The 27,577-nt window shown below is 40.6% G+C and overlaps 1 protein-coding gene across 3 annotated transcripts in view; it reads left to right on the top strand.

Annotated features, from left to right (window-relative positions):
* The window catches only part of plekhm2 (pleckstrin homology domain containing, family M (with RUN domain) member 2), a 30,264-nt gene extending 5,814 nt beyond the window's left edge, over positions 1–24,450 (top strand). For 2 of the 3 annotated variants that reach the window (XM_047367103.1, XM_047367122.1), the window contains 14 exons: positions 1,098–1,157; positions 5,433–5,697; positions 5,785–6,540; positions 6,622–6,691; positions 7,838–7,928; positions 8,073–8,137; positions 8,393–8,481; positions 10,237–10,369; positions 10,834–11,024; positions 14,259–14,324; positions 14,461–14,620; positions 15,056–15,235; positions 21,454–21,570; positions 21,719–24,450. In XM_047367103.1, the coding sequence (XP_047223059.1) occupies positions 1,098–1,157; positions 5,433–5,697; positions 5,785–6,540; positions 6,622–6,691; positions 7,838–7,928; positions 8,073–8,137; positions 8,393–8,481; positions 10,237–10,369; positions 10,834–11,024; positions 14,259–14,324; positions 14,461–14,620; positions 15,056–15,235; positions 21,454–21,570; positions 21,719–21,856 (2,381 nt within the window). In that variant the 3' untranslated portion in view covers positions 21,857–24,450. The remainder of the gene's footprint in view (positions 1–1,097; positions 1,158–5,432; positions 5,698–5,784; positions 6,541–6,621; positions 6,692–7,837; positions 7,929–8,072; positions 8,138–8,392; positions 8,482–10,236; positions 10,370–10,833; positions 11,025–14,258; positions 14,325–14,460; positions 14,621–15,055; positions 15,236–21,453; positions 21,571–21,718) is intronic. The other variant, XM_047367112.1, reaches the window with a different exon arrangement.
* The last annotated feature ends 3,127 nt before the right edge of the window (positions 24,451–27,577 follow it).

Raw genomic sequence — 27,577 nt, 5'->3', positions numbered from 1 at the left:
GACTGGTTTTTCAAGTTTTACCTTTGAATATCTAGTGTAAATCTGTCTTTTAATGGATACATTTGTTCTCTTGTCATTTGTTTCTGTCTTGTGTTTCTGATGTATAGAGCCTGTGATATTTAAATGTGAATTCATATGCTTCATCTGAGATTTATACAAACATGTCAGGTTGTGGAAGTACTGGTAAAACCGTGCAAGGCCCTGGAGCTCATGTATACTAAAATGCATTTTAACACGAGCAGTCAAGAAAAAATTAGGACACCCCATGAAATATTCAACTCTTTAAAGGAAATGTAAACATTTCAATGTCTAACTTCACTTTTTATCTCTAGATGAATGAATCTTGTTCTACTCACTAAACAAAAAAAATCAACCAGTATGTTTTTCTAGCCAAGTAAGAAGTTAGGACACCCTACACCCTAGGTTTGAATGTCCTCCACTTGGCGGTTTTCTGTACAGTAAAGTAGCTGATTGCAAATTCTTTGGACCTCTTTAAATCCCTTTGCAGACTCATAAACTGCTGCTATCTCCTCAGATCTTTGGCTCTTGCCATGGTGATCATTTTCACCTCAACAGTGAGCACCACACTAAATATTTGAGGTTCAAAAAAGGCAAACATCCTTCACAATACTGACTAAGAATGTTCTAATCATATGTGTCAAATGTGACGCCTGTGCATGCTTTTAGCCATTTCAAGGATTCAGCAGCTCTTGATCTTCTGTTTATTTTTGTGGATTTTTTTTTCATGTAAAATTGTGAATAATTATCCATCAGGCGAAATATGTTAGAAAGGCATACAGGTTATCATGGGTTGTCCTAAAGTTTTTTTTACATGACTGTTTTTCATTTCATATGCACACCGATTGTGGCAGAATACCTTCATTGGGGTAATTGTGGCGCTCAGTCTCTGTTTTCCCCATCAGTCCCCACAAAGTACTGAGCCAGTTCTCTGTTTTAGTTCCCACTTCTCTGTTTTTAACCTCGTTGTTTCTATTGTTTCACATTCCATGTATCATGTTGTTTTACTGTTTCTTGCCATTGACTCGTTTTCTTCACTCTGACAATCTGTTATCCCTTCTTTTCTTTTTTTTTTTTAGATTATGATTTTGGTGACATGTTCCCCGTGTTGCAGTCACTGCCAAGTGCAGACTGGGAAGGTGGGACATTGGTCAACCTTCCTGCCTATTCATTCAATGTTTTCTCTCACTCCTTTATAGCATGAGTTTGTGCACAGTTCAGGGTTAAATGCATGCTGGGTAACCTAGAGTGTAAAACAGCCTACTGATGCAAAATATTGTATCTGAATTTGAAAAAAGCTGAAGTAAATGAAAAAAAATAAATGTTGTTGGCAGTTGGTTCTGAAAGATTTCGAGATGGATCTTAGTTTTCTGTGATATTTAGAGTTATATATCTGGTGTACTGTGTTTTTAATTTAAAGTAATTATACAGCATCCAGAAACAGATTCTCATGGTACGTTTACTTTATGATAGAATATTGATAGTTTCACTGCATATAGACATGTTTAAAACAAACATCTATAAATAAATTATTTTATTTAAAACAGAAAAACAACAGTTAATCTAACTGCTGCAAAAATAATATAACAAATTGATTATTTCAGTTATATCGTTATCAATAACATTTCTATATTCTTGACTTTTGCAAAACCTTAGAATAAACATCTGACATTGAAAATGACTACTAAATTAAGCAAATGTTTATTCTAAAGTTTTGATTTATTTGTTGTAATCGTAAATATGACAAATTACTGATTTAATTATAATAATTAACCAAAATATTTGTTAATCAGACATTTGTAAATTATAGGTCTTACAAACAATGTTCTTGTCTTACTTAGCAGTAGAATAAGCTGTACACATGCCTCAAATGAAAATACAGGGTCCTTTATAGTCACCTCTAATTAAGAGTTTGACAATATTTATTAAAAAATATCACATCATTTTCTGGTGTTTATTGGAATAATTATACAGTTGAAACCATAGTCTTACACAGACATTTTTTTCCTTATTGTCTAGCATCAAATCAGAGCAAACTTTCCCTGGTTTGAGTTAATCAGGATTCCCTAAATATCACAATAATGAGATAATTATACTTAAGAATTTTTTTATTACTTTCTTCAAATTCTGATGTTTCTGTACACCAAGATTAATATGCCTTTAAACAATTTGGGAAAACATAGATTATGTATTTGTGAGCTTCTGATTATTTCTGCTTCTTTTACAATATTTGAGTTGAGTCAAAACACAGTACTTCCTTGTGTGACATCATAGGAAACTCAAAACATCGTCAAGCAAAATATCAAAGAGATTTGTGGACCTCCAACAGTCTAGTACATCCTTGAGAACAATTTCGAAATGCCTGAAGGTGTCACTTCGATCTGTTCAAACAGCTTTATGCAAGTATAAATACCATGAGAACATCCAGCTATGATATTGTTCATGAAGGAGACGAGTTCTGTGACCCAGAGATGAGCGTGTTTTGAGGAAAATCAACCCCCGAACAAACACCTTGTTAAGATGCTGGCTGAAGAGACCAAGAAGAAGCCATCCATCACTTCAAAATCAACCCTTAAAAGCCAGATAACAGTTTGCAAATGCACTCCGCCACAAAGACCTTAATTTTTAGAAACATTTCCTGTGGCTCGTTGCAACTTAACTTTTATGGTCATTCGATGACTGTTGTTACATTGAAACGGAAACGTTCCAACCGTGAACTAGGAGGCTGGTGTCATGGTGTTGTGTGGATGTTGTGCTATAAAAGGAACTGGTGCACTTCACAAAATGCATGTTATGAGGATGAAAGAACATTACGTGGAAATATTGGAGCAACCTCTCAAGACATGAGCCAGAACGTTAAACCTGGGGTCATATGGGTCTTCCAACTGGACGATCACTCTAAGTATACCCCTAAGTTAGTTATAACATTGCTAAAGGACAACAAAGTTAATGGACTGGAATGAACATCACAAAGCTCGGATCTCGGTCCCATCTGAAATTTGTGAGCAGAGCTAAAAAAAAGTCCTGACAACTATTGTCTAACGGCAATTCATCCAAATACGACGGAAATGTAAGTGAACTTCTAAGTTTGAAGAAAGTAAAAAAAAATCAATAAAATGTCTGGTAATTCTGCAAATAGAAATCATATATATATGTATATTATATTATATTATTATTATGTTATTCCTAAAAGATGCAACAATGTCCATCCCCCTGTCTACTGATACACTTTATTAATGCTTGACTTGGATTTTTCAATTGATTGCTATTTTTATTGCTAGGATGCATACAGACTGAAAATACATCTTACTTGTGTGACAGACTGGACAAACGGGTCAGGATGAAAAATTGTCCCATTCTAGTAATGGTGTCCAGTGTCTGCTTCCCTAAAACGTTTTCGACTAGATGAGGAGAGAAGTTCCTCTTGGGACGCCCAGGAAACTCAGTCAATTAAATAGAAACAGATTGCGTGCATTATTTCATTTCCATCCATTTGTAGTCAAATTATGTTCAATCTAATTGTAGAAATGTCAAATTATAAGAATAAAATGTGTTTATGCACACCTAACTGGAGCTTTGAACTGGGAGTTTATTGTTGGGTGGGTTATCTGTCTGTCACATTCTGCATGTGTCACTCATTGAGGGAACTATCTCATTCAAGCTCATTCTGCGTTACTGTTTACACAGCAATATGAAAGCCTGAAGCAGCTGGTACTCGCCTCGTCTGTCCTCAACTCCTCTTTTACTCTGTATCTGTCTGTGTTCTTATCTTTTCCTCCTGTTGATGCGTTGCACCGGCCTAGGTTCAGCTAAGCTGTTGTGTTGGTTAAACTCAGCATCGTCTGATAGGTCATCTCTGTTTTACCTCAGTGTTCAGTAGTCTGTCTATTTTATGTTGATTTTATCAATTCTAAATTGTAATATGATTATTTAAAAAAAAATCTTCACATAGTTGTTCTGAGTAACCCAGCTATAACTGCTACAGTAATATTGCTTGACCTGGGCCTGTGACTCTGCAAAGACACGTGCTGCCTGTGTAATTACTTGATGTCTCTTATTTTGTTTGGTCCCTTTTTTAACCCCCAAATAAATTTGGATTGCTTTAGGCTCTAACACTGGCTGTGCTATGCTAATAAGGAAATGCACAATGTTTCTGTATGCTTCTGTACAGCATTGCCAAAATGCACAAAAAGACATAAGAATCAAACCATTTCCACCTAAATACAGTGCTGGTGAGAAGTTTACATACGGTTACACTATTCATTTTTCAGGTTGGAAGGATTATACAACAAACAACTTCTCTGACGTTAAATGTAATTACCAGATGCACTTATTTCAATTCATTGATTTCCTTTTTTTTTTCTTCCCCCAAATCCACACATGGTCAAAATACAACATACAAATAAAAAATGTATCCATGCATCCAGGCTGTTTGGTTTAATGTCTCTTCACAGGTTACAGAGAAACCAAATAGATGTTTTAACCATCAGCAAGCTTCTGGTAAAATGCTTGCTGGATATCTGACCACTCTTCTTGTCAGAAATGTTACCTTTTATTGGCTTTTAAATCTAATAAATGTGTTCCAGGGTAAGGGCTGGGCCATTCCAGAAGCCTAATGCTAGACTGGTTTATAATTTCCAAAACCAGTTTTAATGGTCCATTTACCTGTTGGGAGACCAGGCTTTTGTCCATGTTTCCACCATCAAGGTTGTGATTTGAGGTGAATTTAAAGGATTTATTATTTCATTCAATTTGTGCAATGCAACATATCATCCCTGCCAACAAATGGGCCCCACAGCATGATTCTACTACTGCCATGCTTGACAGCTGGTACACTGTTTTAAGTTTACAAGCCTCACCACGACTCCTCAAAACAAAAGTCTCAGCTCAATCCTGCTGTTTTCTGACCACACAGCTTTTACGCAGTCATGCTGTTTTTCCAGCAACAAATTAGCTTTCCCAAAGACCTGGCTTCAACTCTAGTGAAACGTCTTGAATTGCTTAGAAGCCAGTGCGCCAAAAACAATTAATTTAATTAATCAAATCATAAATTCTGTCGATGAAAATTATGCCAGAACTTCTTGATGGTTTCAAAAACATGTTCTTTCGCTGAAACTTGCGACAATTAACCATAAATTAGAGGGGTGGGGGTTTATATATTTGATTCTTTATTCATAATTTTACAATATGGATTAAAGAAAATTCACAAATTCAAACTTGTTTACTAAACACAGCTCAAATAAATTGTTAATAAGTGTAATAAACTTTTCACCAGCACTGTAACTTTAGTTAAACCAATGGATATAAATGAGGAAAGAGCAATCTGTGTATTTCCTTTTTATTCTTTAGATATGAATGTGGACAACAGCTGCTTTTGTATTAACTCGGGTCTTTTATGCGGCTTTTCATAATAGAGGGTGACCTGACTGATCAGGCCAGCTGCCCGCGGTCCGCTGGTTCTGATCCCCAGACGGTCATCAGTGACACAGTAGTGGGCACGACGATGGGGAAGGTGGCTGCTCGCCTTTCTCCGCACAGCCCCACATCACGACACAACCCCTTCAATGAAGACTCTGACACAAACACCTCAGCAGACGTCACACCGGTTCACCTGGCCATCCGTCACAATACCACTGGTGATGAGTCAGAGATCAACAGCAATGAGCTTGAAGTCATCAGGTACAGAATGCTGTAGTGTCTTAACATTAAGGACCGTGCTCTGTCTTTGCTTATATCCATAGTTACTGTCTTTGTTATCCATCCCAGGATGGCTAAACGCAAGAAACCAGCCAAGAAGCGGCGTGGGAGGGGATCTACGGATTCCAGCAGCAGTATACATACCTCACTCTGCTCTGAACATGTGGAGATGAACCACAGCACCTCAGAGATTGATTCAATAAACTCCACTGTATTGCTCCTAGACAGTGAAGGAGAGCAGAGCAGAAGCAGGGTTGGGTCAGCGATTGCGGAGGAAGGAGTAGATGGGCTGCTACGGCTCCCAGAGATGGCGGACACCTCCATGGACACTGTTGGAAAACCTCTCTGTGACGTCATGGAGCGACTCAACGGGTCCTGGGCGCACCCAGAGGAGCAGGAGGAGAAAAACAATCAAAGCTGTGATCAGACCTCTGAGCCTCCTGCTCAGCAGCCCTTTCGCACGGATTCAGAAGGAAAGCCTCCTGACCCAGCTCCAGGACAGACATTCGACTCCTCCCTGGACGAAAGACCTGACTTCCTGCCGACCTCTCCTGTGTCTGCAGACCTATGCTGCTTTACCCCCAACAGTCCAGACTCTGCTGACACGAGTGGTGGCCACAATGACTCTACAGAGCCTAGCCAGTCACAGACTCTTTCAGGTAGCCTTGAAGATGAAGAAGAATCTGAAGCACCAGCAGGACAGAAGTCCCACATGAAGGAGGAGGAGAGCGTACATGGATGTCTAACAGACAGAGGAGCAGAGGAAACAGGCCAACAGCAAGAGAAACTCAGTCCTTCTGAAATTTCTCATCCAGCAGAGTTCAAGTGAGAAACCAAAATAAGATCAGATATTTGTTCTACTTCTGTTGTTCAGTTTAGATCTAATCGTCTTCACCCATGTTGTAGGGTGGACAACAACCACCTGCTTCTTCTCATGATCCATGTATTCAGAGAGAATGAGGAGCAACTTTTCCGGGTGAGGATGTTTGTTTTTTGGGTTTTTTTTGGTTTTGTTTTTGTTTTGTTTTTTCTTTATTTTGTCTTTGGCAGCAATAATCAAATAGTTGATAGTTATGAACAAAAACTTCCCCTTTAACTAAAAGTTGCCACTAAGACATCTTAGAAGTGGTTATGGGAAAAAATGAGTTCTCCTGGGGTTTCTGTGTTTTGGGGAGCCTTTAGATGTCTGTGGCTCGGATCTCCTCAGTGTCTGTCCAGGGACCATGGGGCAGGTCTGTGGGTCCTCACACTCGCTATTGCATATTTTTGTGGAGAAACCTTGTATACAAAAGCGCATCCACACCCATACTCACAGGTGTTAAGCTTCACGTGTTGACAGATACACAGATGTTCTATTTTGGGCTGCACCTCTCACTAAGTACATTTTACATTCAGAATTACCGTGTACTATTTTGTTAAAAAAAAACAAACAGCTGCAGGTGTATAAGGAAGCAGGGTGTAAACTTGTATTCTCTTTATCCTTCTTTCTCTCCTCCACTCTTTCCTCCTTTTCTTCCCTTTTTCCCCATCTCTCTCTTTTTTGAGCTTATTTTTTCCTTTTTATTTCAGTCTCCGTGTCCGTAACAATTGAAATATTCCCAGAGAAGTTTATAATAAAGTTTCTTTTATAAATATCAAGCAGAGCTTTAAAGCATTAGCTGTGAAGCTCTGCTTGTGAAAATAAATCTGTTGGGCAATTTCTTGGCACTCAGACAACAATTCTGAGCTACTCTGCCGGAGGGACACGGTAAAAAAAAAAAAAAGAAGTGGTTATGAGAGTTTCCCAGTGGAAACGTTGCAAGGCCCAGTTTGTCAGTTCCTGCTTCTTTATAAACTGACAAAATACAAAGTTTCTCTCTTTTTCACACCATGAGGTGCTTTCAAAATTCTAACTTTGTCACACAAAGTTAGAATTTGTTTTAAAATCATTGTATATCAACTTAAATGGCAGGAAGAGTGACCTGCCTGTGTAGAATGCCTCTGTTAGTTAAATATAGGCTGTTTTCTGTTCTAGAAACATTTCAGTAAAGTCCTCCATGGAGATTCAAAAAATAGGCAAAGTTACATTTGAGACAAAAACACATACAAAATATTTACCTCCAATTTATTTTGTGTTTTTCAGATGGTGAGGATGAGTACAGGTCATATGGAGGGGGACCTGCAGCCTCTTTATCTGCTGCTGACTGACTGTTACATCTACTTACTAAGAAAGGGTGAGTGGGTAAAGCGTAATGGCTATGGTATGCAAAACTGACACCATCCCCGTTTCATAGCAGAGTTAATGTCAGACAGAATGTTGTTCATGGATCATGTAAATTTATTTGGCATACATTAACATGCTCTAACTCTATTCTCAGGAGCAGCTGAGAAACCCTACACAGTAAAAGATGCTGTTTCCTACAATGAGCTTGACTATCTCTCTGTAAGTCATCTGCACTTCACTAGTTTTCTGTTTGATTGGTTCTGCATAGATCTGCCTTCATTTGTGTAGTTATGTTTCTCTGTTCCAAATTTTGGGGTTTTATAAAAATTATATTGTGGTTAAGAGCATTATATCACTCAGCGTGATCCACAGTTTAACTTTTGGGCCACTGCTAAGAGTGACATGACAGATGGTTAGATGGGGCACCAGCCTTACTGTGTTTCCATCAAGGTGGATCATTTTGTTTTCCCTTAGGTGGGCCTTGACCAACAGACAGTAACGCTGGTTTGCACCAACAGAAGAAGAAAGTTCCTGTTGGACACAGCTGATGGCTCCCTGACTGTGTAAGGTCATCCTTATATTGTGTTTTATTAATACTATTGGCTTATTGTTTATCTTTGGACCTTTATTTGTATATTCTAAGAGGCAGGAAACGTCTCCTAACCTACGTTGCTTTTTCTAGCCATCGACAAGCTTCTAGCACCATTCAGGTTGAATATTTGACCACTCTTCTTGGTGGAGCTTATTTAAACCAGATGTTTTACTGGTATGGACCCAGGTTTAATTGTAGCTCACAAATTTTCAACTGTGTTCAGGTCAGGGCCATTACCGAAGCGTAATGTTACCCTGCTTTATGTATTTCTTAACCAGCTTTGATTTTATTGTTGTTATTCACTCTTTTGGTCCCTGCACCTGAGCAGGTGTGACCTGGGCTGAGTAGGAACTACATGTGATGTAAACAGACTTCTGTTTACTGATTGGCCGTGGGACCAGGAGAAATTAGAAGGTTTCCGAGGAGGTAGAGCAGATAAAAGTTAATAAAACTCATTAACAACTACAATAATACTAAGGACCACAATGGCCAGAGCAGGTCAAACCGAAATTGAATTTGACTATTTACAAATCATAAATCATGCCTGAAGGCTAAAAAAACCCAAAAAGGACACATCAGCTTTCGTAATTACACGCCTTAAGCGAACCAGCGTCTGCAGGAGGAGGGAACAGGCAGAGAGCTGCTGTGCTGCCTGCATCAGAGCAAACGGGAGGAAGACCCCGCTGAATCCATGGAGCACGAATATCTAAAATCCAACCTAAAGCTAAGTTCACCACAGTCAGAAGTCCACGGTTTGGCGCTTTAACATCCTTGTCCTCATTATTGTCATGGCTGAGACACAAAAGTCCTCATAAAGCCCAAAATTGTAACTTCTTCAGGCAAAATGTGGACAGCAGCGTCTCTCCTCTCTGCTTCTCCTGCCAACCCGTCACATCAGAACCCCTGAGCCTTATTTTACATAGGTTCTGGGTTGGCTGTGGTCCAGAAAATTATCCCAGTGGATCATTTTATATATGAAAAACATATATTCTTGCACAAGACATTCTTGCATATACAATAATACAAACATTATTAGTGTTTAGATTATTTGTTTTTATTTTCTATTTCATTATTATTTTAATTTTTTATCGTTTTACGCAGAATACTTTAATGGGAAAATGGGACACAGTAACATTAATAGCAGCACAGCGCACTACATTGACGCCTGGAGGCAGGGCTTCAGCCGCCATAGCTCAAGGCGTCTGTGGGTCAGTGGAAACACAACTGGTACCGTATCGAGTAGAGTGAAACCGAGTGGAGTGGAGCCACGCCGGCTAAAACGTGCCAGTGGAAAAGGGGCATAAGCTGCACCAATTCTTCCAAGAACTGTGGTCAAATATCCATTCAGAATTATGTCAGGAGCTTGTTCATGGCTACATGGTGTTGTTTTACATGTAATCAAATATTTGTGGGTCTGTATGCCTAATTTAGATCCTGGGGGGATTAGAGCTTGTTTGTGAAGAGTTACATTCCACCTTGGAAAAGCAGCTGTTAAATTATTAAAAGCTCATATTACTGATGATCATATCGACGAAGAGTGTTTGTAAATCGCTCACCAGAACTTTATAGATCTTGAATAAAAGGTTCTACTTTGAACTTAATGAGAAGAGCATCAAAGGCATGTTCTTATTTGGTTAGATCATCGGGATTTCCGTTTAATTTGTTTAATTCTGTTTATTTCAGCTCACTGAATGATTGTCTAGTCCCTTTTCTCCTCCATTTTTAGCTGGTTCCTGTCTGTTCTGAAGTCAGCCATGGTGCAGGGTTGTCGAGAGCCTCCCTATCCTGTTGTTCTAACAGATGCCACCATGGAAAAGCTGGCTTTGAATAAGTTTGTCTCTCAGGAGTGTCATTGTGAGGTAAAATGTTAGAAATCTTGTTTGCTGTAGTAGTTTTTGGCAACCATACCTTCCAAATTAGGGCTGCACGGTGGCGCAGTTGGTAGCACTGTTGCCTTGCAGCAAGAAGGTCCTGGGTTCGATTCCCGGCTGGGGGTCTTTCTGCATGGAGTTTGCATGTTCTCCCTGTGCATGCGTGGGTTCTCACCGGGTACTCCGGCTTCCTCCCACAGTCCAAAGACATGCCTGTTAGGTTAATTGGTAACTCTAAATTGCCCTTAGGTGTATGAATGAGTGTGTGCGTGGTTGTTTGTGTGTTGCCCTGCGATGGACTGGCGACCTGTCCAGGGTGTACCCCGCCTCTCGCCCATAGACTGCTGGAGATAGGCACCAGCTCCCCCGTGATCCACTATGGAATAAGCGGTAGAAAATGACTGACTGACCTTCCAAATTGTTTTAATATTTATCTTGCAAATTCCCCTCAGGTATCTGAAGTGTCTATTCAGCTCTATTCATTGGTTCACTGGGAGGACCCAATGGACATGACCATGTCTCCCCAAGGGGAAACACCTACCTCTGGAGTCCCTTCCAGTACCAAAGAAGGTACTCTGCAGTACAGGTCTGGAACCACATACCTGGGTAAAGAGCTGTGGAAAAGCTGCTACGTCGTTCTCAGGTACCAACATTGTAGATGGCTCAGGCCCACAGCATCACAGGAAGTTAACAAATGTGCATGAGATGCCTTATCAAATACTATAATAAATCAGTTCTTTGTCTCCTCTGACCAAAGCTTTCACCCCAGTAGAGTTTAGCAAACGTCACGTTTACATCTGTGATTTTAGGACAAAAAAGACATTTTCCTGGTCTCACTCCTAATCAACCGGTTAGCATGTTGACTCTTTGCTTTAGTTTTCCACTTTAGAGATTTTCTTTCACCCGGTAGTGGCCAGATAACCTGGAATCATCATCCAGCCTTGTCTGTCACAGTTTTAGTTGTTTAGAGCGCTTTAACTCTTGCTCTGACTCTGCATATGGGCAAGTTTAGGAGGGTAGTTGTTATCTTGTTACAATTTGCTAACTGATTGCATATCTGTGTTACTTAAATGGCATGTTGTCATGTCTTTCATATTTTAAAGAATGAGTCAAGGAAATGCTTCTCTGTACCACTTTATATTTACACCTCAGGGAAACAGGAAGTCAGTTTCTGAAAGTAAAGGATGAATTTCAATCATTGGACTGTTTTAGAATTTATGAAAGACACGATTAATTTTACCACCAATGACTTTGTAATTTGCTATTGTGGGATTTTTTCCTCACTGAATAAATGTACTCAGATTTGTATGGATTTATAATTATTGATTATAAATATTTATTAAAAATTATAATTAAAAATCATGATTTAGAAGTATTAAATTGTAACAAAAAATCATTTCTTACAAATAGATACCAGAGATGGTTGGGTCCACAGCAGTTACTAATTACAATTGGTAACTGTCATTGATAGTTGAGAATTATTAGCCAAAACCACGCTAAAGGTCAATGTGTTTTCAAACGTTTTACTGAATGGTGTGGAACATTAATCTTAGTTGACAGACACAAAATAAATGCTGTTTCTTTATCTATTTTTACCATTTATCTACAATCAACTACTTGTCCTTCTCAAAATATTAGCATATTGTGATAAAGTTCATTATTTTCCATAATGTCATGATGAAAATTTAACATTCATATATTTTAGATTCATTGCACACTAACTGAAATATTTCAGGTCTTTTATTGTCTTAATACGGATGATTTTGGCATACAGCTCATGAAAACCCAAAATTCCTATCTCACAAAATTAGCATATCATTAAAAGGGTCTCTAAACGAGCTATGAACCTAATTATCTGAATCAACGAGTTAACTCTAAACACCTGCAAAAGATTCCTGAGGCCTTTAAAACTCCCAGCCTGGTTCATCACTCAAAACCCCAATCATGGGTAAGACTGCCGACCTGACTGCTGTCCAGAAGGCCACTATTGACACCCTCAAGCAAGAGGGTAAGACACAGAAAGACATTTCTGAACGAATAGGCTGTTCCCAGAGTGCTGTATCAAGGTACCTCAGTGGGAAGTCTGTGGGAAGGAAAAAGTGTGGCAGAAAACGCTGCACAACGAGAAGAGGTGACCGGACCCTGAGGAAGATTGTGGAGAAGGGCCGATTCCAGACCTTGGGGGACCTGCAGAAGCAGTGGACTGAGTCTGGAGTAGAAACATCCAGAGCCACTGTGCACAGGCGTGTGCAGGAAATGGGCTACAGGTGCCGCATTCCCCAGACCTGGGCTACAGAGAAGCAGCACTGGACTGTTGCTCAGTGGTCCAAAGTACTTTTTTCGGATGAAAGCAAATTCTGCATGTCATTCAGAAATCAAGGTGCCAGAGTCTGGAGGAAGACTGGGGAGAAGGAAATGCTAAAATGCCAGAAGTCCAGTGTCAAGTACCCACAGTCAGTGATGGTCTGGGGTGCCGTGTCAGCTGCTGGTGTTGGTCCACTGTGTTTTATCAAGGGCAGGGTCAATGCAGCTAGCTATCAGGAGATTTTGGAGCACTTCATGCTTCCATCTGCTGAAAAGCTTTATGGAGATGAAGATTTCATTTTTCAGCACGACCTGGCACCTGCTCACAGTGCCAAAACCACTGGTAAATGGTTTACTGACCATGGTATCACTGTGCTCAATTGGCCTGCCAACTCTCCTGACCTCAACCCCATAGAGAATCTGTGGGATATTGTGAAGAGAACGTTGAGAGACTCAAGACCCAACACTCTGGATGAGCTAAAGGCCGCTATCGAAGCATCCTGGGCCTCCATAAGACCTCAGCAGTGCCACAGGCTGATTGCCTCCATGCCACGCCGCATTGAAGCAGTCATTTCTGCAAAAGGATTCCCGACCAAGTATTGAGTGCATAACTGTACATGATTATTTGAAGGTTGACGTTTTTTGTATTAAAAACACTTTTCTTTTATTGGTCGGATGAAATATGCTAATTTTGTGAGATAGGAATTTTGGGTTTTCATGAGCTGTATGCCAAAATCATCCGTATTAAGACAATAAAAGACCTGAAATATTTCAGTTAGTGTGCAATGAATCTAAAATATATGAATGTTAAATTTTCATCATTACATTATGGAAAATAATGAACTTTATCACAATATGCTAATATTTTGAGAAGGACCTGTACATACAAGTTAACACAGTGGAATAAATGGGGGATCCTAGATCACCTTAATTTCCTACACCTACCCTGCCCAAACGTTATCAAAGTATCAAATGAAAACCAAAAGAACAAATTTACTTGATGCTGACTCCTCTGTGGGAATGGGTGTAGGCAAGAGTGGCCATCCTTCTAGGAAGGGATGAAGTTGTGAGTATTGCGCGTCTGCAGTCACTGTAAACGGTCACTGTCTCCTTCGTCCAAAACGGGGGGGAAAATATGATGAACCATTGGCAGTCGACAAAAAGAAACAAGCTGCTACCCAGGCGCTACCCTTCGCCTGGGTAGTTCCTGACCGTCTTTCCAGCTTTGCCAAGCTGTTCCGGGAATGGCCAGTGTGGAGAAATAAAGTAAACCCACCCGCAAGCTCCTGTTTTTGCAGAGATCACTTCCTTTGCGTGAGACCAATGATGGTTCACACTGGAGTAGCATCAAGCGTTAGCTTCAGCAGCTATTTATCACCTTTGGTGAGCTCAATGCTTTTTACACATTTGAACAAATGTACCAATAACCGAGAATGATGCTGTGTTACTTAAACAGGTTTATTACATAATGTAATTTCTTCAATAGTTTCAATACTTTTTGCTGAAAACGTTCATCTAAGACTTTCCAAATGTCTATTGTGTGAATCTAAATGTTTGTCCTTGTTTTGTGCAGAAATGGGATCCTGTACCTGTATGCAGAGAGGACAGATGTGACCCCCCTGCAGTCAGTCACCATGGGGTAAGACTCAGAAAGCTGTCAGCTAGTACTGGACATAACATTTTCGATGTTTATGCTCAAAACTTTCAGCCATTCAGAAGGCAAATGACCCTCAGAGGTGTTTTTAGTGTTTTGATTGTTCCTTGTTTCTCATCAGAGGGGAACACTGTGGAGGTTGCCGACGCTCCAACAACACAGAGCGTCCTCACGCCTTCCAGGTTATCCTGACAGAGCGCCCCCCGCTGGTGCTCAGTGCCAACAATGAGCAAGACATGGCTGAGTGGATGCAGCTTCTCTGTCAGTCTGTTTCCAAAGGGGTGAGTAGGGAAAGTTCCCAAAACGCAGTGTTGGCATTTCAGATTTAGCAATTTTCAGTTTTAAGTTTGAGATTTTTATTGATAAACTAGGGAATGGCAAAAAATGAAACTAATTCTGTACATAATCATTTAGGGTTAGTAAAGTCATCAATAATCATCAACTGTATCAGTCATTACAAGGAAAAATGTTTCATATTTTTCCAAGAGTTACCTTGCTAAATGGCATAAGTCTAAAAATGTTATCATTTTCAAGGTTCTCTGATGAAAGAAAACGTTTTTTGCTCGCCTTTTGAACCTTTAACTCCTGTTTTCCTCTATTAAAAAGTTCCCTGTTGCTTTTGCTTCTTCTTTTTTTTGATGCAAAGGACATCATTGTGCTTATATAATTTCATGTTGAATATTTGACTGATGTGAACTATAACCACTTTACCCCAGGTGATCCCTCAGGGTGTGGCCCCCACCCCATGTATCCCATGTTGTCTGGTGGTGACGGACAAGAAGCTGCTAACTTGCCATCAGGACTGCCAGACGAGCTTTTTCCGTTCGCTGGGCAGCGCTGAAATCTGCGATGTGACCTCCGTGAGCTTGGAGCCCGGCAAGGAGTATTGTGTTATTGTGAGTGATGTTCTGCTTACCTTCGTCTGCTGTTGGTATGTCAGGAAATATCTATATGTATTTCACTTTTTAGTATTTTAGTAACATTTTAGTTAACAGCTGTTGCTCTGAATGAAGTAGGTGGATCAGTAATTGATCTGGAGGGAATGAAACGTGGTGAGTGTGTTAAAATGAGCCAGCAAGGGGCATATTTATTGCAGGTGTAATAATAGTATGAAAAAAAGGAAGAAAGGAAAGAAAAGTTGACCCACTCACCAGTGGATCAAAAATTTTAAAGAGTTAAACACTTTCCCCTATAAAATTGTTCTGAGTGTTGGCACATAAACTGGCGACGGCAAAGTTTTCTCCCTGCATGACATTAACCCTTTTTACAGAAGAAAAGACTGTTAGTGATACTAGATTTATCTGTTTCAGTTGTAACCCTATCTACCCGAGTTATCGGGGAAAAGAGTCAATAACAGATTCCATTGTATTCAAATGTCAGTTTAGACTTTCTAATCAGACATGATCCCTGACCCTCATTTACACACTGAACTACGGTTGAGGTGTGTTCGGAACAAGTGATTAAAGTGTTTGCAGTCACAGTCACTATGATGTGTTTATATCCATCAACTCACTCCCCCACCCCCCGGTAAAAAACCTCAAAATAAATAAATCTTTCTCTTATAAAAATATAAATAAATAATCTTTACCACAATTATTGGCACCCCACAGTTATTACTTTACACCACCCCCTTTGCCCTTTAGTCTTCTCTAACATTTTACCAGGTTGTAGCATGAAGGGCAGGTGGACTTTGACCCTTCCTCTTTGAATAATCTCTCAAGTTCATCCAGAGTCCTCGCCCCTCACTTCTTCTCTCTCCTCTTTAGATCAAACCCCAGGATTTCTAAGAGGATTTAGGTTTGGGAATTCAGATGGCCATGGAACAAGGTCTTCACAAAATTTTGTCCTCATTAAACCATCTCTGTGTTAATTTGGTTAAATGTTTTGGATCGGCATCCGGTATAAAAACTCAATAATCCATTAGGAGTTTCCAGGGTTCATACCCAGTCCTGAAAAGTCTGGAATTTACTTTGACCATTTTCCAGGCCTGGAAAAGTATGGAAAAAGAAAGTAAAATATATAAAAATCTCTTTTTGGCCACACTGTTTCCAGTCTTTATTTGTTTAAGCCAAATAAATCTTTAGGTTACTTGCATAACCCCGGTTCTCAGAGTATAATGAGTGAGATGTCTCACTGTGGGATACGCCCCTTGCCGTATTCCTCAGAAACATTTATCTCATTGCGCCAATTGCGATGCCAGCGTCACCTACCCTATAAGTAGCTTGCACCATGATGCAGCGTCATTCAAAAGAAGTACCTCTTCTTGCTTCGCCCCAGGAAGAAGGGTTGTCTGGTGTGACATCTCACTCATGCTACTCTGAGAACCGGGGTTATGCAAGTAACCTAAAGTTCTCATTCACAGCATTCGTTTCAATGTCTCAATATGGAATATGGAGACCCCGTATTGCCTGCTTATCTCTAGCGACCTCCAGCGCTTACCTGAGACCATCCTGTTCCAGTGAGGACCCAGGGTTTAAAACAGTTGGGACTGAGACATCCAACTTATAAAATCGAGCAAAGGCGAGCGGAGAAGACCAACTTGCCGCTGCACATATATCTTGGATAGACACCCCCTTGAAGAGGGCCCAGGACGCAGCCATAGCACAGGTGGAATGAGCACGTAGGTCCACCGGGGGCTGAAGCCGCTGGCTTGTGTAGGATGGCGCAATCGCGCTCACAATCCAGTGAGAGAGATGCTGCTTTGTGATGGACTTACCCCTAAAAGACTTTGCCCAGGACACAAAAAGTTGATCACTTCTCCGGAAGTTGCTAGTCCTGTCCAAGTAGGCCTCCAGAGCCCGTACTGGACAGAGCTTGTTCAGCCTTTGTTCCTCCGGGGTGGAAAAAGGCGGCAGGGAAAAGGCTGTAAGAATAATTGGAGAGAATGAGCCCACCACTATAGGCACAAATGCTGGATTGGGCTGCAGTGAGACCTTGACATCTCCGGGACCAAACTCGGTGCAGGAGGGGTTCACCGAGAGAGCATGGAGATCACCTACACTTTTAGTAGATGCCAAGGCCAACAATATCACTGTCTTGAGGGACAGATGCTTGAGGTCAGCCTCCTCCAAAGGTTAAAATGTGGGGCTGGCGAGGCCCTCCAACACCACTGCCAGGTCCCATGGGGGTGCCAGGGACCTGACAACCGGCAGGAGTCTACGTGCCCCTTTCTTAAAACGGCCCACCAAAGGGTGTTGGCTGGCTGTTTTTACCTCAAAGCCTACATGGCACGCCGAGATGGCAGCCTGGTAAACCTTAATCTTTGAGAACGCCTTCCTCTTGTCAATCAGCTCCTGCAGAAATTACAAAATCACCCCAACAGGACATTGAAAAGAGAGGATACCTCTGTCAGAACACCACTCTTCCAAAATTCATACAGGAGATGCCTGTTGCTCCATATGATCAGCTTGTGAGCTAGAGTGTGCAACTGAAGGGAACGCAGTCCTCCCTGACAGTTGACATAAGCCATTGTGGTGGTGTTGTAGGTCCTAACAAGGACGTGATGACCGCTGAGGAAAGGGAGGAAGCACTTCAGTGTGAGAAACACTGCTATGAGCTCCAGATAATTTATGTTATGGACTGCGCAGAGCTGCACACAAAGGCAGATGTCCATGATCACAGTGATCTCATCCCTCACGTCAAGGTCCGTCTTGGTGGCCATGTCCTCGCACAGCTCCGCTTAATATGCGGAGAGCATGGGGAACACGTTAAGAGCTCTTACAGCAACCGCTGCTGCTTTATAAGCTCTTTCCATCAGGGCGGACTGGAAACGGTCTGCCTTGGATGGCAGTGTGGGGTTTTTGGAGGATGTTTGCAGCCTTGCTCGAAATTTTGTTCCTGCAGGTGCAGAGGCTAGCTTCTGAGTTGCTATTTCCTCTGGTGTGAGTGGAAGCAGAATCCATTTCATTAGCTGGTTTGCTAGCCGAAATTAACGCTGAGCTGCCTGGTGTAACAGTTCAGAACGGCTTAGACTTTTTCCCCTGCCAGTGGAAAGTTAAGCTAGTCTGCTATGAGAGATATGCCTCGAAGTGAGAAGAGGTTTTCGAATGACGCTGCGTCGTGGCGCAAGCTACTTATAGGGTAGGTGATGTTGGCATTGGGATCACCAGCCAATCAGGATTGGCGTAATGAGGTAATTGCTTCTGAGGAATACAGCAAGGGGCATATCCCATAGTGAGACATCGAAACGAATGCTATGAATGAGAACTAATGTTTAGTATGCTCACTGGCCACTTTATTAGGTACAGCTGTCCAACTGCTCTTTAACGCAAATTTTTAATCAGCCAATCACACGGCAGCAACTCAATGCATTTAGGCATGTAAACATGGTCAAGACGATCTGCTGCAGTTCAAACCAAGCATCAGAATGGGGAAGAAAGATGATTTAAGTGACTTTGAACATGGCATGGTTGTTGGTGCCAGACGGGCTGGTCTGAGTATTTCAGAGACTTTTGATCTACTGGGATTTTCACGCACTATCATCTCTAGAGTTTACAGAGAATGGTCCGAAAAAGAGAAAATATCCAGGAAACGGCAGTTCTGTGGGTCCTTGTTGATGCCAGAGGTCAGTGGAGAATGCCCAGACTGGTTCGAGCTGATAGAAAGGCAACAGTAACTCAAATAACCACTCGTTACAACCAAGGCATACAGAAGAGCATCTCTGAACACACAGCACGTCGAACCTTGAGGCAGATGGGCTACAGCAGCAGAAGACCACACCAGGTGCCACTCCTGTCAGCTGAAAACAGGAAACTGAGGCTACAGTTCGCACAGGCTCACCAAAATTGGACAAAAGAAGATTGGAAAAATGTTGCCTGGTCTGATGAGTCTCGATTTCTGCTGCGACATTCAGATGGTAGGGTCAGAATTTGGCATCAACAACATGAAAGCATGGATCCATCCTGCCTTGTATCAACGGTTCAGGCTGGTGGTGGTGGTGTAATGATGTGAGGGATATTTTCTTGGCACATTTTGGGTCCCTTAGTACCAATTGAGCATCGTGTTAACGCCACAGCCTACCTGAGTATTGTTGCTGACCATGTCCATCCCTTTATGAACAGCGTATACCCATCTTCTGATGGTTACTTCCAGCAGGATAACGCTCCATGTCATAAAGCACGAATCATCTCTGACTGGTTTCTTGAACATGACAATGAGTTCACTGTAGTCAAATGGCCTCCACAGTCACCAGATCTCAATCCAATAGAGCACCTTTGGAATGTGGTGGAACGGGAGATTCACATCATGGATGCAGCCGACAAATCTGCAGCATCTGTGTGATGCTATCATGTCGATATGGACCAAACTCTCTGAGGAATGTTTCCAGTACCTTGTTGAATCTATGCCACCAAGGATTAAGGCAGTACTGAAAGCAAAAGGGGGTCCAACCCGGTACTAGCAAGGTGTACCTAATAAAGTGGCCGGTGAGTGCAGATATGCAATAGTTTTTACATTCATTTATAACAAACTAAGATTCTTTAACTTCTGTTTGCCAGATCTCAACATGATTCTGAGTATTTTACCCAGCACTATTTTGTTTAACTTTAACTTACTGAATTTGTTCCACACCAAACCCACCTGATTATGATGAGACAACCAGTTGTCCTGTCGGACAGTTCCACTCTTTTAAGTTTCAATTATTGCTTTAAATGTCAATATGAGGAAGGTTTAGATGAGTAGCTAATTTCTGCGTGTTACTTGAATGACATCATCTAGTCTAAGAGACCTGGGGAGTCTGTGTTATATATGCCCCCCTTTCCCCGGGCTCGATTTGGCTCTACTTGACTCCGCTCGGCTCGCTTTGCGAGCGTTTCCATTACAGTTTTTTCCGTACCGGTACCTATTTTTTTGGTCCCTACAACCGGGGCTGAGTAGGGACCAGATGTGACGTGACCAGACTGCTTTTCACTGATTGGCCAATTCTGATTCACTGATTCTAAATTTTACCATTTACAGATCATAAACCATGCCTGAAGGCTGACGGAAAAGAAAAAGGACAAATCACCTTTCTGAATTATATGCAGGCAGAGTCCTGTATGTAATAACATCCTAAACCAGCTGATCACACATAAAATCAGCTGTTCAGAGGCACAAACATTTCCCCCAAAACACACTAAACAATACCACCATGAAACAGCGTGTTTGGTTTGGAAATTTATTTATGGTCCTTTAGCGAACCAACGTCTGCAGGAGGAGGGAGCAGGCAGAGAGCAGCTGCCTGTAATCAGACTGCCTATATCGGACCAAACAGGAGGACGAGCCCACTGAATCTGCAGAGCACGAATATCCAGCCTAAAACTAACTTCACGCAGTTTTGCTCTTTAAAGTCCTTGTCTTTGCTATTGCCATGGCTGAAACAAAAACTTGCTCATAAAGCCCAAAATTGTAACTTCTTTAGGCAAACTTTGGAGCCTCACCATCCAGACAGCAGCATCTCTCCTCTCTGCTCCTCCTGCCACACCCCTTCACATCAGAACCCCTGAGCCTTATTTTAAGTTCTGGCTGGGCTGTGGTCCAGATAATTATCCCAGTGGATCATTTTAGACATAAAAACATAAATAAGACATTCTTGCATATACATTAATACAAACGTTATTAGTATTTAATTTATTTATGTTTTTGTTTTTTATTTATTTTTGATCATTTCATGCAGATTACTTTAATGTGAATTAATGTAACACAGTAACGTTAGTAGCAGCACTGCGCTCTACACTCATAGCTGGAGGCGGGGCTTCAGTCGCATAGACGTTGGGGGGTCAGAGGAAACACAACAGTTACCGTACGGAGTAGAGCGAAACCCAGTGGTGCAGAGCCGCGCCAGCTAAAACGAGCCATTGGAAAAGGGGCAATAGTTTACATCCCAGGATAGCAGGAAGGGTCTAAAACCTCCTAGAAACCCTGATCAACTTAAAAACGTTATGTCACTAAAACAAAACATTTTATCAAATTAAAGGTTGGATGTTTAGATGTTCAATATTTTGCTACAGCAGAAAAGGTTAATTTATTTTAAGATATCTTTAGCAGCTGTGAGAATAACCGTGTCTTTGTGTTCCTAATGAAAGGCTTCAGATTGGACTTTTTCCAGAACTTTAGCCTCGGTTTTTGTTCTCCGTAGGAGTTTGCAGCAGACCGGACCCTGTTCCTTCCTCCATGGGTGTTATACTTCAGCGGCTGTGAAGAGAGGGATCGGCTTCTGAAGGCACTGGACAAGACGTGGAAAGCCATTTTTCAGGTCAGAATGAACGGTAAACAGTGTCCTTGATAGGAGATATTAAACATGTAGTGGCTTTATCATTTCAGTGTTGATTAGGCAAGAATCAGAGTATGTTTAGTGTTCTCTTGTGCAGTGAAAACATCTTGCCTGTTGTCATTGTACACAGGTTGACCTCCCCCACAGAGAGCTGTTGGACCCACTGGTGCAGAAGCGCTGCGGCAAGGCCCTGGAGCTGATGAAGAGTGCCTGGCAGCGCGCAGACAGCCTGGCTCGGGGCAGGGCTCAGCGGGAGCCCTGGTGCTGACAGACTCAGTCATCCACATATTTAATCATCCATGTGTGTGTTTCACATGTCAGAATAGCTTTCAGAAGTAACGTTCTGGGCCAGCACAAATCAGTCAGTAGACAAGCCCATCAGACCTGAGGAGTTAATTTTACTAAAGCCAAGTTTCAGAGCTGTTTTCATTTAGGAACATTTAATGCTAATGTTGCAATGCATGCACACTGAGAGATGTCCTGCAGCAGAGGACAATAAGAGATTCCTCCAGAATAGCTACATTTAGAAGAAATGATGAAGGTATGTTGTCACATGGCTCTAACCTTTAACTTAAGTCTTAGGATTTAGGTATGACTGAAGCATGACAGGAATCAGCAGCTGGGAGCTTTATTAAAAATATTATCAATCTGAATGCTTTGTATTACATACATCTGGATAAGTGTACAATTTTATCCTGTGCACAGAAAAATATTTACAGCATTGACGGTTTGCACAACTCACACAACTTTGTAAATTTGAAGGTCTTTTTTTTCTCTGATGCTAATGCTAACAGTTAAAACCTGTCTGACTAAAGATGACCTGAGGTGCAAAGGTACAGCGCTTTACAGTGTCAGTGCATGGTCGCCGACGGTGGTCTGATATTCAGATTAGCGTGTGGTGAGCAAGGGCACATACCCCCACACTGAGCTGTTCTCACATAAACGTTGGACAGGACCCTGTAGGGATGGGGATCTGAAGTAGACCTTAATATTTTACAGATATCGTGCACTCTGGGAAACACACTTATGCCTGAAATGTCTTGTTTTTTTCAGTTGAAATGTTTTCACCTAAATAATTTTGCCTTTTTTTCCGCTTGATGGAGGTCTGCACAATGTTTTTACTCTTATTTGTTTAGATATTTTCTGGGTTTATTCTTTTTATTTTCCAGAGGTTTTGGAAATATGCATTTTTATGAAGTATTTAGTTTGCTAACTGATTGGATTAGTTGTGATTTTTCAGGTTTTTGCCACTATTTAAAGTGTTCCAGTCTGTTTAAATAATACTTAACAGAATAACGTATTATTCCAACTGTCTTCTTGCTTTTATTTTGCATCAACAGCTGATAGCATTGAGCTTTTATTTATAAGCTAATATAAGTAATAATAATTATCATTGTGTTGCAGGATGTAAAAGGAAATTCCCACTTTGTCAGCTTAATTCCCTTTTTGACGAAGGCTAATTCGATATTAAAGCTCAGGAGGGAATATAAATTGCACAAGAGTTGTACTTTTTGATTATTAGTAGATTATAAGCATTGTCTCCAAAAATCTGTCCTACGTAACTTAATTGGTGTCCCCTGACCATTTCATAGGCTGTGCTTTAACTGTCATTAAAACATGAATGTATTTTTTTTTTTTTTTTTTGCATTGACAATTGTGCATTTTATGATCTGTAATGGATGACTTGACTTAGTTCAAATAAATAAAGTTTTTTTTTACATTTTATTCAGATGCCTTATCGAGTACAATTAGGCTGGAATCAATGAAACGTTTAGTTTTATTGGGATTTGTTTTAATTTTGCTTCAGATTTTCTTTCCTTTTAGTTAAATGTTTATGTTAAACAGGCGCTTGGATGTGAAACCTTAATACTCTAAACAGAGATTTGGAAGAACTTCCACCAAATGTTGCATTTTAGGCTAAGTGAGCTTTACCAGAAGTGCTGTTTTTATATAACTATTAACTGTTAAATATGCACTGCATTAAAATGCCTCCGAGCCATATACATACATATTGTTAGCCTCATAGTATAACTGCCTAAGTCATATGTGACATAGACAGTTATACTATGAGGCTACGATATGTACATCTTGTACAATCACACTGTCACTCCTGTGTTAGCATTAATCAGGGTGGTAAACCTTTCTAAGTGCCACTTGGTCTTGGTTTTCTGTTACTCTTTTACAAAGAAATCTCAGGTGAAAAAAGGTCCCAGAACCTTAAGAATCACCTTGTGTGTTTGTTTCGCTACAGCAGCTGTTCTGTTCAGTCCAGTATTTTATAAATCTCCCCTTTTTTAGGCTTTGGGATTTCGCAATGCTCAGTACAGCGTTGCAATGTTACTTTTGCACACACACAAAGAGGAGCATTTGGAAAAAGTTTTATGAAGGTTGCTCTTTGCCAAGGGTACGTCGTTGTTTATTTAAAATGATGTCCCCAAATTCTTAAAGGATCCATTAATTCGAGAGAGGAACGTTGGAAATGGAGGAGACTTGAAATGTTTGTTGTTCTGTGCTTAGAATTGTGTCTGTGCAATGTGTATAAAGGAAAGGTCAAGGAAGTGTTTTTGATCATTTTAAATGTGGGAAATTGCTGGTCAATGATGGATAATATCTTGTAAGTGATGTACTGTCACAAAGTTTTCCTGTTTTTTTTTTGGTTTTTTTTGAACATGCACATTGTATGGAGTTTTTGTATCATTCGTTAGATTTATTGAAAATGTAAATAAAGCACTAATAATAAAAACTGGCTAAGTCCAGCTTAAAGATATGCATGTTCGGAAGGTTTTATATTGTTCTGTGTCGCAAAGAATGTACAAACGAAGCTTTGGAAAATGTAACAAAATAAACTAAAGCAACTGTCGACTTCTGTGGTAACTCTTTGTGGGCTTTAAGTATCTTTGCTTTCTGTTTTAACGACTGCTGTTATATTCAAAGATTAAAGCAGGGCAGTCATGTTGGAGCAGAACCAGCAGTTTCACATGTTACAGCAGCTCAAAAATGTAGCTTTTACTTGGTAAATGACACTTTGTAGTCTGGAGAAGGTCTTTATTTTCTGGGTGACACTTAAACAACCAAAGCTCTCAAACTTTTTTTATTTTAATATTTTCTTCAAATTAAGACAAATGTAAAATTTTAAAAAGGCTTTTTTTACACTGATATTAAGCAAGATGTTTTTTTTTCTTGGTATTTTCATATTTTGGGTCAAAGGAGCAGACGGGCCAGTTTATTAAGCTCAGGGGTGAGAACCACCACCTTTTTACTGGAGCTAAAAACTCAGCCACCGTGGCTTGGAGGTACAATAACAACATTCTTTGCAGTCAGTTTCTGTCCAGTTTCAATAACTCCTATCTTTCTAACTTTCATAAATATCCATCCAGTGATTAACATACTTCTTTTGGTTTTCCCTCTTTCCTTTTGTTTGTATAGGACAATTCTTGAGAAGATGGTCCAACAGGGGAAGATCAACCCCTTGCAGGCCAAAACAAAGTGGGACAATTTGACAATGTTCAGAAGTTCTCATGTCACACACAAATAAAAAAATATTTGTAAAAGTCTTATTGGTTTCTCTGTTTAGTCAACTCTTTTTTTCTTCCTTCTAACTTTAGGATTGTAAGTATCCAGGGTCAGGAGAGGGAGTCAGTGAAAAGCCCACTGCTGCTACTTGGCCCTGGTTTGTCCTTATGGATGAGATGTTGCGTCAGAGGTCTTCCACAACACCTCCTGTCCTAATTGCCTCCATCCCTGAGGACACTCCAGGGCCAAGCGGAGCGGTGGGCAACCAGATGGAGAAGGAAGACAGTGAGCCAGCAGGAAGGGGTCAGAAAAGAAAGAAGGACAGATATGATTCTACTAATGAATAAAGACCACTAGTGTTTATTTAAAATGTATGACTTTTCATTCCAAAAACACCCTGTTATGTCTTTTATACTCCATTTCTGAAGTGCCCATCAAAGCATCACCCTTAAACACCCATTCACCTCTTAAAAGCCCACAACATCAATCAGTAAGCCTTGCTTAGGGACATGTTGATAAAAGATTTTTTTTCAAGTAATTTAACCAGTATGAACAGACAGATTTCATTTAAAATTATGAAAATTAAATGCTTAAATTCTTAGTTATCCAAATTAAAGCTCTTTGTGTACTTTGCGTCTCAGCAGGACTGTTTTGTCCAACAATCAAATCAATCAAACTAGGTTTACATTGCTCTAAATATTAGCACCCTTCTTCTGTGTTTTGCCACATCTAAACGTTTCAGGTAATACTAGACAACTATTACCTGAGAATATGCACAAACATCCAATGTTTTAATGAGGACTTCATTTAATAAAGGAGAAAAGTTCTTTGAATCAACAACCAACATGTGCCTCAATTTCTTGACATTCAAGAACAGATGAGAAAGTCCTTGACATCTATCAGTCTGGAGAGGGTTACTAATCCATATCTAAGGTTTTGAGACTTCAATGAACCACAGTGAGAACCATTGTCCACAAATGAAGAAAAGATTAAACTGTTGAACCTTCTGAGTAGCGGCAGGCTTACCAAAATATCAGTGACTCATCCAGGTTGTCCCAAAAGGACCCAGGACAACATCTTAAGCACTGCAGGCCTGTTCATAATTCAGCAATACAACAGACTGGGCAAAAATGGCCTCGATGGGAAAGTTCCAAGGTTAAAAACCACTGCTGACCAAAAAGAAAACAAAGGCCAATCTCACATTTGCCAAAAAACATCTTGATCAAGCCCAAGACTTTTGGGAAATTATTCAGTGGACTAACAAGACAAAAGTGGATTTTTTTTTTGTAAAGTTTGCATCCTGTTACATCTGACATAAAAATATTACAGCATTTCAGAAAAAGAACATTATACTCAAACATGGTGGTGGTAGTGTAATGGTCTGGGACTGCTGTGCTGCCTCTGGACCTGGACAACTTGCTATAACTGATGGGTCCATCCATTCTGCTCTCTAGCAAAAAATATGAAGGTGAATGTCCAGCAATCCGTTTATGACCTTAAAGGTGTAGTAGGAAGTTTGGAGGAAATTGTGGACTTAGCCTGAGAATTTAAGCAAGCACACCTTACAGATTCCTCCGCCTTGTTCTCTGTTGTGCTACAGCCCTCCCTTCACAGTGGATCCTGCTGTAAACGCACCGGCTAGTAAGCAGGGCCACTGATGAATGCAGAAAACAGCCATGGCACATTCACTGGTATGAATGAAACATTGCAGGCCATAGTCAATGCTCTACATTGACTATGGCCTGCCCATACTTTGACTACAAACTTGCTCCTCAAATCATTGGCATAGCTGCGACACACCGGCAGTGTTGAGCAACAGTATGCGCTGTGCGAGGAAAGGGTGTGAGCAGCGCATATACAAGCAGGATTGACCCTGCTAAAGCATTCCTCCTGGCTTTGATTGGTTGTTTCTCCCTGGGAGCAGTGTGTTTCTGCAAACAGCAGTATGACCACTGGGAGGAGCCAGAGGAGCTTTATTTTTTTATCACAAATCATCTGTCTCATATTGTATGGCCAGGACATAGTTGCAGTTTTGAGAAATATGTAAAAAATACATTTTTACAATAGTTACCTACTGCAGCTTTAAACTCAAGCACATGGAAGAATAATGCTCATGTTTAATAATTTATGTAAATATGTAAATTTTCAAAACTGGCTATAAGAAGGTTATGAAACTGTTTGTCTGGACAGTATACACGCCCAACAGATGTATTTTGTCTTCCACTGCATAAAGTTACAGAGACCTTGGACTCCTCATCTCCTGACTCTACATTAAATTATTTATGCCTCTGAAATGTGCAGTGTGCAATTCCCCTACTGAGATGCAGCAAAGCAGAGCATAAGCTTTTGCACCTGTGTTAGATCCATTACGGTACTCCACAGCTAATGCAGTGGAGCCAGGGTTGGGGGGGCTTGATGGATACTGAGATAAAGAGGAGGAAGAGGACAATGGAAGCACAGACTGTTGCAAATTCCC

Source organism: Girardinichthys multiradiatus, chromosome 1, assembly GCF_021462225.1.
Source record: "Girardinichthys multiradiatus isolate DD_20200921_A chromosome 1, DD_fGirMul_XY1, whole genome shotgun sequence".
NCBI classification, from domain to species: domain Eukaryota; kingdom Metazoa; phylum Chordata; class Actinopteri; order Cyprinodontiformes; family Goodeidae; genus Girardinichthys; species Girardinichthys multiradiatus.
This window is presented reverse-complemented; position numbering and strand designations above follow the sequence as displayed.